Source organism: Rhinichthys klamathensis, unplaced genomic scaffold (genome assembly GCF_029890125.1).
Source record: "Rhinichthys klamathensis goyatoka isolate OS25496 unplaced genomic scaffold, OSU_Roscu_1.1 h1tg000104l_1, whole genome shotgun sequence".
NCBI classification, from domain to species: Eukaryota; Metazoa; Chordata; class Actinopteri; order Cypriniformes; family Leuciscidae; genus Rhinichthys; species Rhinichthys klamathensis.
Genome location: NW_026606643.1, coordinates 2,142,337 through 2,156,863, shown reverse-complemented (window position 1 = coordinate 2,156,863; position 14,527 = coordinate 2,142,337). Strand labels below are relative to the sequence as shown.

At 46.2% G+C, this 14,527-nt stretch overlaps 1 protein-coding gene across 3 annotated transcripts; it reads left to right on the top strand.

Moving 5' to 3' along the window:
- The first annotated feature begins 31 nt into the window (after positions 1 to 31).
- LOC130087090 (AP-4 complex accessory subunit RUSC2) lies at positions 32 to 14,379 on the top strand. 3 transcript variants are annotated; one of them, XM_056253294.1, is made up of 12 exons: positions 32 to 119; positions 587 to 652; positions 1,898 to 3,117; positions 3,303 to 3,720; positions 3,823 to 4,602; positions 4,775 to 4,897; positions 5,459 to 5,535; positions 5,762 to 5,936; positions 12,572 to 12,674; positions 12,749 to 12,795; positions 12,915 to 13,425; positions 13,514 to 14,379. In XM_056253294.1, exons 3-12 carry the CDS (start codon positions 1,942 to 1,944, stop codon positions 13,674 to 13,676), a joined length of 3,573 nt encoding a protein of 1,190 aa, XP_056109269.1. In that variant the 5' UTR covers positions 32 to 119; positions 587 to 652; positions 1,898 to 1,941; the 3' UTR covers positions 13,677 to 14,379. The 3 variants fall into 3 exon arrangements, with proteins under 3 accessions (XP_056109269.1, XP_056109271.1, XP_056109268.1); XM_056253296.1 differs by lacking the exon at positions 32 to 119 and having other exon boundaries at positions 260 to 652; positions 12,915 to 13,421; positions 13,514 to 13,659; XM_056253293.1 differs by lacking the exon at positions 32 to 119 and having other exon boundaries at positions 262 to 652.
- The last annotated feature ends 148 nt before the right edge of the window (positions 14,380 to 14,527 follow it).

Below are 14,527 nucleotides of genomic sequence, written 5' to 3'. Positions count from 1 at the left end.
CTTTTGTGTCTTTTTTGAGGCTCCAGTCGCCATTGTAATTGCATGGAAAAGAGCAACCAGCACAGTCTTCAAAACAACAGTTCCACGGTAGAAAGAAAGTGGTTTGGAATTAAGTGAAGGTGAGTAAATAATGACAGAATTTCCTTTCTAGGTGACCTATTCCTTTTAAGCCTCTCGAAAGAAATGGGGTTTCGACCCTAATTTTAAAACATTCGTTTCTCATTGAGGATCTCAATTTTAGAAAAGTCTTCTATGAGTCAGTGTTCAATCTGAGAGCAGAGGCAAATCTGCCATCCCCTCAAATATGATCCCTCAACAACAAAGCACTGAGCATGCTCAGTGGGGTCTGTGATGCTGTTGCTAGGACTGTGGGGCTCAGAACCACTGTACAGGGGGAGGAGGGGAGGTATGAGGAACAGATGAGCTGTGAGGAGTGCAGAGCGAGCAGAAAGAAGTGTGACTAAAGAGGAACAACAAGAGGGACGTTACCCGTTTCCTATCTTTTCGTGTTTTATTTTTATTTGCTTAGTCTCTGCTGAGTGGATGTAGAGCATTATGTTGTGATCATGCAGTGTGTTTGCTCTAGTTACTGTGCAGACAGAATGAGAGTGACTATGTGCTGGCTCTCGGATTGATGAAGCTTTACGGCTCGGTGAGTTTATGCAGTTGCCCCGTGCTAACAGCCTGACCACAGGGTCCTAATTTACTGTTACTTAAACATAGAATTCTAGGGCTGGAATTTGAAGAAAGAGGTAAAAGAATTTATTAACTAAAATACTAAAATGACAAATATATTGTTGAGTATCTTTCATTACAGTGTTTATTTTACTAAGCTATTTGGGGACAAAAGTATCACCATAAGTTAGCAAAATATGACATTTTTCTTTTTGAAACATTCTGACATGACTTTAATCGGAAAAATTATTTATAAATCAAAAGTTACATAATGATGTTTTACAATCTCAATAGGTTTTTTTAAGGGTTAGTCTGTAGGATTTATAATTGCTGCAACATGAGAAATCTATACTGTCTTCGTTTAGTAAATGTGTGTAATGTATGTGTGTATTCAGGTTTAATCTGGGGTCTAGCCAACGGTTCCTGTGAGGAATCCAGATTAATAAACTTAATAAATAATGTTTTGGGGTTAGGGGATAGAAAATAAAATTTGTATGAAAACAACGGAACTCAATTGACAGTTCTCACAACAACAACAAAAAAGCTTGTTTTTTTGCCATTGTTTTTATAACCAATGTGGGATATACAGTATAAGGCAATGAAGTGGCGAAGTGGTAATGAAGGAGGGAGTTAATCTATTGTAATTACAAATAATCTCATTAAAAAACGTATATGGTTATTGGGACGCACCCATAAAGATCAGAGCAAATCTATGTGATTTATTGGTTTATATGGAAAATTTGATTTTATGGGGTTAGTTCATCCAAAAATTTAAATTCTGTCATTAATTACTCACCCTCATGTTGTTCCAAACCTGTAAGACGTTCGTTCATCTTCGGAACACAAAAGAAGATCTTTTTGATGGAATATAAGTGCTTTTTGTCCTTCCATTGACAGCAACGCAACTACCACTTTCAAGCCCCAGAAAGGTAGTAAAGACATCGTTCAAGTAATCCATGTGACTTCAGTGGATTAATCTCCAAAGAAGAACGAAAGTTTTACGGGTTTGGAACGACATGCGGGTGAGTAATAAATGTGCCCTTATAAAATGTTTGGGTGAACTAACCCTTTAAGTTTGGTAAAGTATGGAGTCATGATTTATATGAAAGCATTACTATAGCTAATCCACTGAATGCTTATTTTCTCCATTAAGATTCTTGCTTGAAAGCAATAAAAATGCAGACACTGAGCTTTGCATTCACTGTGTTTGTCACTTAACCAGCCTGCCATGCAAAGACTAATGCTTTGAAGTGCTGTGCTTAGAAAATGGACGTCTCCCCAAAGTCAGGAGAAACTCTGATTGTGTACCACATCCATGGCCAGTCTGTTGGGTGGCACCTACATAACTCGGTACAGACATCTAGGCAGCCACGCTCTCTGAATTTAACCCACAGTATATCCCTACCCGAGAGAGGAGATCTGCCGAGGGAAGCACTTGACTACGGCGGTCTAAGCCACACAAGCAAGTCAAGTTCAACAGAAACAGCAGACAAGAAGGGGACTGAAAATTCTAGAGGATATAAATCGTTCCCAATGCTTTGTGTTTTGTCAGAGAACTCACCATCAACCAGTCCTCAACTAAATAAAGAGCCATCCCATCGAAGAGGTAATCCCAGATTGCAAAACCTCTTCATCCCTGAATCAGAAGTGAATGAGGATGAAGAGGATGAGGACTCGGAGGGAGACAACTTGCATAAGTACTATGAGGGGTCATCCCTTCAACTACAAGGAAATGTGACTCAATGTAATATGAATACGTTTAGCCAAGCCAAAGAAAACAAAGAACAAGGGAGGGAGCTTGATACATGCGGTGAAAGCAAAGGAACCCCTGTATTAATGGAATGTGATGACCAGGATTGGGGTGATGTGGAAGACTTTAGCAAGCAAACTCTAGAGGAACCTGGAAGCTGGGCTCCAACTGAAAGTCTTATTGAATCCTTTTCTCAAAACCAAACAGACTATATCACTGACTCTTCATGTAATAGCTCAGATGGAGTACTAGTTAACTTTAGTGCCATATACAACAAAACCAACAATGCAGTTCCTGCAACTCCACTTAGCCTAGATAGTCCTGTTCATGGATCAGGTTCAATGTTACAAGACAGTTCAAACCCTTTGCCCAGCTGGTCATCTCACAGCAGTGATCCAAACTGCAACATTTATCCATCCAACTCTGATGGTTTCCCATCAATGGACATTTCTGACCTCACCATGTGTCTGCAGAGTCAGGCACGGTTAGCAGGTTCCTCCCAGAATTACTATAAACTGGTGACATGTGACATATCATCCCAGTCTTCACCCAGCCCACCCTGGTCCTCTTTGACCAGTTTCTCTGAGACTCAAAGCCATGGAAGCTGTTCTCCACCTTCAGAATATTTCCTTTTTGGACATTCAGTGCGAGATGAAAAGAAGAAGCCAAAGGTTGACCAAAGTGAACACCAGGTATTTAAGCCATTATCGTACCATACCTATGGTAAATTTCTAGTTTTAGGGTTTGATTAAGGGATTAATGTGTTGTAACATATATACTGTCCTTGAATAGTCAAATTATTTGATGTTTATGTATAATATACATCTACTGAGTGATATCCACAACAGTGAAACTACAAATTTTCCAACCTTTCCAGGGTGATGAAGGGAAGAATAAGGACCAATCTAAGGGAGAGAGGATGACGCACATAAAACCTTGTCAGTCCGCTTCAAGAGAACATGGTAGTTGTAATTATATCAAGACTCCTCAGTCTCAGAGCTGGACTGGCAGCCAGAAATGCTCTGTCTTATCGAAGCTGGGAGCCCTGCAAAACAGCTGTCCCTGCCATTTAGACACAAATGCATCTTCACCTCTATCTAGGAAACACGCCACCTGTTTTGCAGAAATTGTCCGATGTAAGAAGGGAAATGGAGAATCATCTATGAAAAAGAGCATAGAGGATCCATTAGGCTCACACTTTATCCAGAATCTCTCCTCCATTCAGAAACAGGATGATTCAGAGATGGCAGCAGAGTCCATGGGTGCTGACAGCAGTAATCAGTCCAATCCAGAAGGTAAAAAAAAAACTAGAAAGCCCCTAATATTTTGTTTATTCAGTTCTTTGTTTTATAGAAAAACCATAACGATTTTCCACAATTTTTTTCTTGTGTCTACAGGTGCATGTGCTTCATCCCCAGAAGTTGTGCGATTCACAAAAGCACAAAGGCCCACCTTTCTCCCCATTCAGCCCTTTGTGCTTCAGGCACCCTCAGGAAAACAACAGAGCAAGACTCTTGGTTCTCTTCTTAATCAGTACATGAGCCACAAGTACAACAAGGCTGGTCCATCCAAAGCTCCTTGCAAAAGCAAGGCACACCCGCACCATGTACAACCCTCTCCTCTCGGGAGCTCCTCTAACATTCACCTGGAGGCAGCGACCAGTTCAGACAGTTGTTCCACCTGCACATCAAGTCCTATTTTGCCCCATAATCGACCCCATTGTACCCAACCCAGCACAATGTTAGGGCTTATTCACCAGGACTTGATGAACAGAAATCCACATATGAGTCCAAATATGAGACCAAGAAACCCTCAAAGCCCAGAGCAAACAGAACGGAGTCCAAAGGCCTGCTCAAGTCAAAGTCAAAAACAATCCTGGTCTGGAAAACAGTCTTCTCACAACTGTCTTCTTGAGCAGGTGCCCCTTGTTCAGACTCAGACTCCACCAGTAATTTTAGAGAAGACTACAGGTCCTCTGGATGCATCCCACCCTTTACATCAAAGCTCCTCCCCTGCCATTACATCAGTCACCTCCTTGACCTCTATCTCCTCCCTCATCTCTCTACCCGGCACTGGACAAAAATCCCTTTGGCCTCTTGAAGCTGCATCACAGGTTTGCACCAATGAAGAACCCAAGACCAATGCTCATTACATCTTTGGGCCAATGAGATCACCTTGTAAGTGTCATTGAATCTCAAATCATGTTATTGTTTCCATTCACTTACTGTACTGATGTGGATGTTTGTGCGTAAAACCTTTGTGCAACGTCGCACCTAAATTTATACTAAACAATCTGGCAGAAGTTATGCATTTAAGTCAAATTTTATGCGTGCTTCCTTAACTCTGCAGGTGTTATGAGGGAGCGTCAACACAGTGACTCATTCTCTATGACTGACAGACCCCCTGACGAGTTCTGCCTTTCCCCAGAAGCCCCTTCAGATATTCTTTCAATTGATATTCTACACAAGAGAAGTGAGATGATAAATATTCTGCTAAACACCCATCTTACATTATTACATGATTATTATTATTATCAATTGCCAATATGTAATGTTCTGTTTTTGTTATTCTGAATAGCAATGTGATGATATGTATGGAGACGTATGTGAATATGAACATTTCTACAATAGCTTGTGCTGCATAGGAATTCCAAATGCAGAAAACACTGAAGTACAATTGACTGCCATTGAAGGCAAAAATCCCTTCTGCTACAGAAAGATTCAGAGTGGATCTCTGCAGCATTGCCTTTGCTTCCCTGAAGGGGAAAATGTGACCTACTTTTAACTCTCACTGCCTCAGATTGGCTAACACACTCGGCATGTTTGTATGTGTGTTTCTATGTGAACAGAAATGTATGTAGTACTATATGTTGCTTTTATATTATGGTTCACGTATCTTCATTTAAAGTTGTTCGTGTCCTTTAGAGGGATTGAGAGAAATTACCTAAAAATACAGCATTTTAAATTTGCATTGTGTAAATATTTATTGAGTCTTAAATTCCCATCCCTCTCATTTCTTTCTGTTTTTCTGAAGGTATGTTGAAAGCTGTGAGTTTAGCAGTGGATCTAATAATAGCTCATTTCAACTCAAGACAAGACCCAGAGGAAAAGGTACTATCAGGAGTCCAAAAAAAAAAATAACTAATATGGAAAGTGGGGCAAAATATATTGGATAGATGTATCATTGAATATAACAGAAATGTCAAATATTACCCATGGTTTCTAATTAGACTGCCACGCAAAATTGTGTATGTAGCTTAATGTACAGACATGGAGTCCTTTTAGAAGATTAAGTCTCAATCAGATCTCTTAAATTGTTTTGTCATTTTGTTTTTAGATCAGACTGGGAAACAGTTCACTGTGCACCACAATCAGCATCCTTGTCTTTAAAAAGCTCTACCCCGCAATCCAGAACATCCTTCAAAATGGTTTGAAAGCGTATAAATTTGACTTGATTATTGGAAAGCAACGCAACAAACTATGGAACATCGTGGAGGCCACGGCACAACCAGGTCTGTGGGAGTCAGTCAGATGATAATCAAATGAAACAATAGGTTACTATCGTAACCCCGGTTCTCTGAAACATCGAGTGGAGAGATCCACCTATGGGAAGGGCATCTGTACCTGACCTCTGCAGAAGCATCTAATAGCACCAAGTCTGGCTAGACAGACAGAAGCGCGCAGCCAATGCCAGGTGAGGCCACACCCCCTTACCTACTGGCATATAACCGCTGGGCGCGCTGCTATTCCTCAGTAAGTATATTCGCTTCTCGTGCGGCAAGCGGGGCAAAGCTGGTGGATCTCTCCACTCGATGTTTCAGAGAACCGGGGTTACGATAGTAACCTATTGTTCTCTTTCATCATCTCGTGTTCGAGATCCACCTATGGGAGAGACATGGACAGCTCCCCGATTGCCCAATACACTCACAGTGAGGTTCTGAAAGCCAGAGAAAGACGGTCACCTCGGGGAGGCGGTGCCTGACACGTCCATTAATCATGAACCTGCAAAGGTGACGCCACACCTAACTGCTGTGGACAAGCAGGACATGAAACATGCATGAGACACATACATGATAGTAACCCCAACCCACCAAGGCACATAAACTATACCCATAAGGGAAGTAAATGTTTGGTGACAGGAATGAACATGGCCAGCCGGCCCATTCCTACTGTTTTTTTTTTTTTTTTTCACAGGGTTACAGGGAAGAGCTAAGAAGACCCCACCCCTAAAACCGAATGTGCTACCGAGGTTCTGGTGACATCCAGCTGGTAGTAACGCACAAAGGTATGAGGAGAAGCCCAACTGGCAGCGGAGCAGATGTCCTGCAGTGACACTCCCCTAAACAAGGCCCAAGAGGCGGCTAAGCCCCTTGTGAAATGAGCTCTGATGCCCCTTGGGGGCTGCACTCCCTTTGCTTCATAAGCCATAGTTATAGCGTCCACAACCCAATGTGAGAGGCGTTGCTTCGATATGGGACTCCCTCTGTGCGGGGGGGCCCATGAAACAAAGAGCTGGTCGCTCTTCCGGAAAGCGTTGGTCCTGGTCATATATGCCAGTAAAGCACGGACTGGACACAAAGCATTCAGCCTCTGATCCTCTAGAGAGGTAAAAGGTGGAGGGTGAAAAGCGGACAGCTCCAACACCTCCGAAGTGAACGCAGGGAAGCACTTCGGCATGAAGGCCGGGTTAGGCTTAAGGGAAACCTTATCTCCACTGAGGGAGAACTTAGTGCACGAGGGGTGAACCGAGAGTGCATGTAGCTCACTGACACGTTTAGCAGATGCCAAGGCCAAGAGCAAAGCTGTCTTGAAGAACAGCAGCTTAAGGGAAATACTCCCCAGAGGCTCAAAAGGATGTTGAGACAGCGCTTCCAGCACCATGGAGAGGTCCCACTCCGGAACAGTTCTCTTGATAACTGGCAAAGAGCGGCGTGCACCCTTCATAAATCTGCGGATTAGAGGGTGCTGCCCGACAGTAGACCCCTCAAAACCCACATGACAGGCTGAAATCGCAGCCAAGTAGACCTTAATGGTGGAAAAGGACCTCCCTTTTCCCATGAGGTCTTGAAGGAAACACAAAATATCAAGGAACTGAACACTGATAAGATGTGAGACCGCGTCCATCGCACCACCCTTCGAACACTTGCCACTTACAGTCATATAAGGACCGTGTAGAGACGGCCCTGGCATTCTGAATAGTGGCGACCACACGCGGCGAAAGCCCAAGTGCGTTCAGGTTCGTCCTCTCACGGGCCAAGCCCAGAGAGCCACCCTGTCCGGGTGGGGGTGGTTAATCTCCCCGTTGGCTTGGGACAATAGATCTGTGCGAACGGGAAGGCGCCACGGTTCGGCGTATAACAGAGGAATTATCTCCGCCGGCCATGGTGCCTTGGGCCACCTGGGTGCTATCAGAATGAGAGACAGGCCCTGCTCTCTCACCCTGGCCAATGTGGGAATTACCAGGCACAGGGGAGGAAAAGCATACAGGAGCACTCTGGGCCATGGGTGGGCCAGTGCGTCTACCCCGAGGGGCGCGTCCATGTCCCTTAGAGAGAAGAACATAGGACAATGGTAGTTTTCGCGCGAGGCGAATAGATCTACGCTCGCCCGTCCGAATCTCATCCATAGCATTTCCACTATCTGCGGGTGAAGACGCCAATCTCCGTAGATTGAGTTTCCCCTTGATAGCAGATCCGCGCCTCTGTTCAGGATGCCCGGAACGTGAGTTGCGCGTAACGACAGGAAAACTCGTCTGCTCCACACCAAAAGCTTGTAAGCTAGAGTGTGGAGTTTCGACGAGCGCATGCCGCCCTGACGGTTGATATAAGCCACAGCCGTGGTATTGTCGCACCGTACTAGAACGTGATGTCCCTGCAGGCGAGGCAGAAAAATGATTCAGAGCTTTCCAAATGGTTAAAAGCACTAAATAGTTTATGTGCGCTGAACGTAGTCTGTTTGGCCACAGACCGTTCACCATTCTGCCCTCCTGGGTGGCACCCAAGCGGCAACATTCTAATCTGAAAAATACAAATTGTGGAAAAGCCTACCTGGAAGTGCGAAAAACTGCAATACATCGAAAATCCGCTGGAGGGAGGTCCCAAAAGGGAGCAAATATCCATAGACCGCATGTTAAAATGTCCGTTTTCACAGCATAAATTTATATGTTAACATGTTGGGTCCCATGGACTTATATTGTATTTTTGGATAGGTCCCGAGTGCCTGACAACTGTGAGGGGGGTGAATTTTTTTCTAATTCGGTAGTTTAGATCGTATTTAGATATAAAATGTATGACAAATAAGCGCGTGATTGACAGCTGATAACGGGCTGCGCCGAGTGGAATTCCTGAAATTTGACGTCTCGGCCATGATCTGACACAACACAACATACCACCTCTGTATCCTTTCTGAACATTTGTATTTGAAATATCGTAAGATTTTCCAAGATGGCACCGCCCATACCCCCCATAAACAGCCTCAAAACCGTTCTTCAGAAAGTCTATGGGTGACATTTCACAGACGCTTTGTCCATATTTTTTACAGTCTATGGTGGCACCCCAACCTGTTAAGGACGCATCTGTCGTCACCACTTTCCGCATCGTAACCGCCCCCAGAGGGGTTCCCCGTGCGTAAAAGTCTTCACTCTCCCAGTGGCGCAAGGCTGCCGAGCAGGCGCGTGTCACTGTTACCGAGCGGCAAAGGTCGCGAATCGGTCTGAAATGTAGTGACAAAACCCATTTCATGAACGCCCTCATCCTCAGGAGTCCCAACGGCACAACTTGGGTGGATGAAGCCATGAGACCCTGCAGCCTGAGACATGTGCGATATTGCACTTTCGCCCCTTCTCTGAACTGCGACAGACAGTTCATCAGAGAGCGAACGTGCTCTTGAGAGAGACGCGCTCGCATGGAGACCGAGTTCAGCTCCAAGCCCAGGAAAATGACATTCTGACTGGGCGTGAAATTGCTCTTGCTCACATTCACTTGGAACCCGAGCGATGTGATGTGCGCGAGCACACGGCCGGTGTCCTGCAACACCTTCTCCTTTGATTCGGCTATGATGAGCCAATCGTCTACGTAAGTCAGGATTCTCAGACCTGATATTCTCAAAGGTGCTAAGCCCGCCTCCGCGCACAGACAGAAAGACCGGGGACTCAAACTGAGTCCAAACGGAAGAACTGTGAATTCGTAACATATGCCCTGGTAGGCGAAACGAAGAAACTTCCTGTGCGGAGGATAGATGCTTATGTGAAAGAAAGCATCTTTCAGATCGACTGATGTGAACCAGTCGTTCTGTTTTATGGCACGGGCGAGTGCGCCTTGTGTCAGCATTCTGAAATTGTATTTCCTCAAATGTTTGTTCAACACTCGAAGGTCCAAGATAGGGCGGAGCGAGCCGCCTTTTTTCGGGACCAGAAAATAACGTGAATAAAAACCCTGGTTCATCAGATTGGGGGGTACCACCCGAATCGCTCCCTTGTTTAGGAGAGATGAAACTTCCTCTTTCAGAATGTGAGAGGCGTTCTCTTTCGTGTGAGAAAAGAGAATGCCGTTGAAATGCGGGGGTTTTACTCAGATTGCAATCTGTAGCCCTGCATTACTGTACGCATTACCCACTCGGGAGCTGAAACGGTTCGCCAAGCCGCTTCGTGACTCGCGAGTGCTCCCGCTCGGGCCAGAGCGGAGCTGTGTGAGACCAACAGGTTTATTTGTGATGCAATGGCGCCATCTAGTGGGCACACTAGAGGCGACATGCAGGGGTTCGGAGGGATTTTCTCTCTCCGCAGTGAGATGAGTTCTCTCTGCGGAGAGAGGTTTTCTCTCCGAAACGAATTCATTTGATTCGTATTTTTTTGTGTTTTGTGTGTTTTGTGTTGGGCAAACACTGGGGCCGAAGCCTTTATTGAGAGAGTGAGGGGAACAGAGTGTGGGCAGTGTGGTGTCACTGTACTTAAACTTTCCCTCACAAAGGGCCCCCTGAACGTGGGGGGAAAACACACATTTCTCGAACACACGAGCTGGGCAGTCTCGACAGGCGGTGAGCTGACCCATCCGCGGGACCCCCTGGGTCTTTTGGACAGGGGTCCTAGAAGAGGAGGGAGTCCGAAGGGCTCGCGGCCCGTGAACATGGACTCGATGCCCCCATCGGCTGAACATCAGGCAGGCCGCTTGCGTTTCGAGTCGGTGGGGTTGGAATTCGCAGGTCTCCCGGCCGCGGCCGCGGCGGGAGCGGGCTTACCCCAGTGCTTGCTTGAAGGTGCTGGGTTATGTTGCCGAGGGGGTGGTTTGTTGCGGGGCTTTTCCTTGCCCTGGTGAAACTGTCGTCCCGTAGCCGGTGGGTTAGGCAAACGCACAGGGGGCGCCTGGCGTGGGACCGCCTTCCTGGGAAGGCAAAGCTTGAAAGCCTCATCCTCCTTCTTATCGTCACATCGTTGTTGCATCAGTGCGACGGCGGGGCCGAAGAGAGCCCTGCCGGGCTCCACTGGCGCGCCCGTGATGCGCCGTTTCTCACTGTCAGGGAGTCCTGACAGGTTCAGCCAGAGCACGCGGTCTCCCACCACGGAAAGCGCCATGGAGCGCCCGCAAGCTTGGACAGCCTGCCGAGCGTTACGGAGGACGAGGTCGTTCACCGTAAGGATCTCCTTCCACAAGGTTTCAGAAGGATATCCCTTTTCCAATTGATGCCCTAACTCTTCGAGGATCTCCGCCTGGTAGGCGGAGAGTAGTGAAGAAACATTAGGGGCCCTGACAGCCACGGCCGAGGACTTATAAGCTGCCTGGTGAACGGAGGCAGCAAAACGGTCCATCTTGTTGGGCAAGACCGGCTTAGGGGGAAGCGAGCAGCCCGCCCTGAGCGGGGTTAAGGTGCCTGGCGATGGAAGGCTCAACGGTGGGAGGTTCGCCCATACCGTGCGCTGCCATGTCCTTAACCTCGAGTCCCGTGAGACCGTGTCTGAAGTCGAGCGGGTCGCTCCAATAATACCTCATGTGCTTCGCGCACGCCGGGAGGATGGGGAAGAGTTGTTTCCTCGGGCCGGGAGGGGGTCCCAGCACTTTCCCATCATAAATATCCCTCTCCTGGTCGGTGGCGCTCTGTGGTGCCGGCCATTCAATGTTGAGACGAGCGGCCGCTCGCTCACACACTTCCAGGAGGATGGCTTGAGGCAGAGCCTCAAGGTAACCTGGGGAACACCAGAGGGCGGGATGGCCTCCTCGTCCTCTGAAACCCCAAGAATGGCCGCATCCTCCTCTTCGCCAGAACCGGGCGGTTCGTGGACGAGAGCGAGGTTGTCCCTGAAGATGTCCTCCTCGGGGAAGGCGGGATTGGGCTGGTCAGCCCAGATGAGAGACGTTGCGCCCCGGGAGGCCCCCGGTAGCGCGTCGTCATCACTGTGTCCCCCATCTGAGTCAGAAGGGCTGAGCCCGGTGCACTGTGTCACTGCCACCTTCAAACGGCGTTTAAGCACCTTCCTAGGCAGCATGAGGCAGAAACTGCAATTTTCCGGGTTCTCCAGGGCTTCCCGAGCGTGCTTAAGACCCAAACAGACCACGCAAAGCTGATGAAGATCCTTAGCTGCGAAAAGGGCGCCACACGCGGCCGGGCAGGCCCGTGATAGGCTATCCCCTGGAGAGGCTGCAGGCCTGGACAGTGACATACCAGCGAAGAAAACGGAGAATCCCGTGGCGGGCAGCCGTGAGGAGAAACGGTGAAAATAGTGAGAGCGTGGGCGGCTCCGAATGCAAAGCAGCAGCAGTTGAAAATAAACAACTGTCACGTCCGGCGGAGGCTGATCTGGCCGATATGTCCTCCTGAAGACACGAGGTGAGCAGAGTAAAAATCAACCGAGCTGTGAGATGCAGAGATCGCGAGAAGCGAATGTTAACTGAGGAATAGCAGCGCGCCCAGCGGTTATATGCCAGTAGGTAAGGGGGTGTGGCCTCACCTGGCATTGGCTGCGCGCTTCTGTCTGTCTAGCCAGACTTGGTGCAATTGGATGCTTCTGCAGAGGTCAGGTACGGATGCCCTTCCCATAGGTGGATCTCGAACACGAGATGATGAAAGAGAACAACTTCATTCCCAAGTGAAGTGCCCTTTAAAAGCTGATTGGACACTGTCTTTCTTAAGATTGTCAATGTTTCTGTCTTCATAGGCTCATCTACCCGAATGCCTGACAGCTTGGTATCTGTGGTAAAAAAATGTTCCCAGTTATCAAGTCGCATGCGGCTCAGTGTCTTCATCATAGATCTGCTAAAGTAGGTCAAATGCTGAATACATCTGTTAAAGTTATGCTACAGTACAGTTAGCTAATGAACATATTGCTCTTTAGCTTGCGTGCTTTGGAATTCTGGATCCATCATTTATACACTTGCGTAGGTAAGTATTATAATGTTTAGTGACAGCTATAAAGGAATGTATTATCTGTCGTCACAATGTAGTTCCTTACTACATTTTATACTTTTAAAATGAATGCTCATTTTATACTCAATTCATAGATGTTGTGACGGAACACTATCATCAATGGGGTTTCTTGGCTCTGGCCCAGGGGCCAATTTATGGACAACTGTTTCAAGAGCTGCTTCTTTTGCTGCAGCCACTCTCCCTGGTGCCTTTTGACCTCCATCTGCCACCCGAACCTCAAAGTATGGAAAAGCAAAAGCACAGAGCACCTCTGCCTCATCGGTTTCTTGCCCAGTCAGCTCAGTTTCTTCAGATGAGCTCTATCCAGACAAACAGCAGAAGCTCAACAGGTCACAGTGATGTTAGTGAAAGGGTAACTGACGGATCTTGGCAAAATCAGACACACACCTCAGAGTGTGGAACAAAGAAGAAAGAAGATGAAGCAAACGGAATGGGAAACATTGAAATGCCACAATCTTTAACAAGTCCTCTGGAGGATAAACACTTCAGTGAACTGCGTTGGGCCAGACTCTTTGGCTCTGGAGTTGGAACCCTAGTTGGGCCACAGAGGGCACAAAAGAGCATTAGTGGATCTCTGAGAAGTAGGTCAGTGTCTGTGATTCCTCAAAACCTCTGATAAATTCACTTTGTTAACTCCGGTTGTCTTTATGACAGATCATTTGTCTTCTTCTAGGCGGCCCTCAGAATGGCTGAAGCTTGGAGCATCAAAAGTGGATCTGCTAGCACAGTCAGTGAGGACAGGGAAATGGCCAGAGGCTCATCCAAGTGGTAACCATGACAGAGACACAGCAAATAAAGATGAAATATTAACTCTTAAGACCCCACAAGGAGTCTGATTTCAGCTAGACAGAGTAGAAGCACAATTAATCCAAAATAAAAATCACCTGAATGAGATTTTACCCAATGCAAGAGCACCATATCTGTTCCTGGATAGAATGTTGCAATAGTGATTTACCAATCAGGAGAATTTCTATTATAGTGTGGTCTTTAAAAGGTATACAAATATTCACTTACTTTTAAGCCATGATGTTATAAAGGTTTTTAGATTACATTTATAACACAATCAAAAGTATTGTGCAGAGATGTATATTGTCTATTAGCAATCAAGCACAAAACTGGAACTGAGGTCCCCAGAAGTCTTTTCCAACCAATCCCTGCACTTTATCTCCGTCTCAGGTCATTAGCTGTCATATCATCTAGACATATCATTTCTGCTGTTATTGAACTATGTGGCTTTAAAAAAGTAAATTTCCATTATGGTCTATTCGAAATAGTTTCTATTACTTAGCCATTTCCATGCATGAAAGTATAAATGTATACACATGACAAACTAATACATGTAGTTTTCCTTTTTCGTATTCAGTGAATTACAACTGCTGGTTTGTTGCATTTTTTGCACGATGGAATCTAGGTATTTTCTTTGATAAATATGCATGCCGAGTAGCTATATATTACTTATTTATCACTTAACAGCAGGACTAGTTAAGTAGTGATTTTTGTTGATGACTACATTTGCCCAAGCGTGACCCCTGATGTTAGTGATGCAAAGATGAACAAGAGCTCATTGAAGAGGAAGATTTGATTGAGTGAGTTTTAACAGCAGTGTTTTTTCTATTTCCTGATATTAAAGTTGTGCCTGATTGGAACCTTGTGATAATAAAGATTTGTTGAGTCATTAATGTTTGTA

Coding starts and splice junctions, on each gene's coding strand:
- LOC130087090 (XM_056253294.1), top strand. CDS start 1,942: ATGGACGTCTCCCCAAAGTCAGGAGAAACTCTGATTGTGTACCACATC. Junction 4,898..5,458: donor TGATATTCTACACAAGAGAA/GTGAGATGATAA, acceptor GTTTTTCTGAAG/GTATGTTGAAAGCTGTGAGT. Junction 12,796..12,914: donor TCATTTATACACTTGCGTAG/GTAAGTATTATA, acceptor CTCAATTCATAG/ATGTTGTGACGGAACACTAT.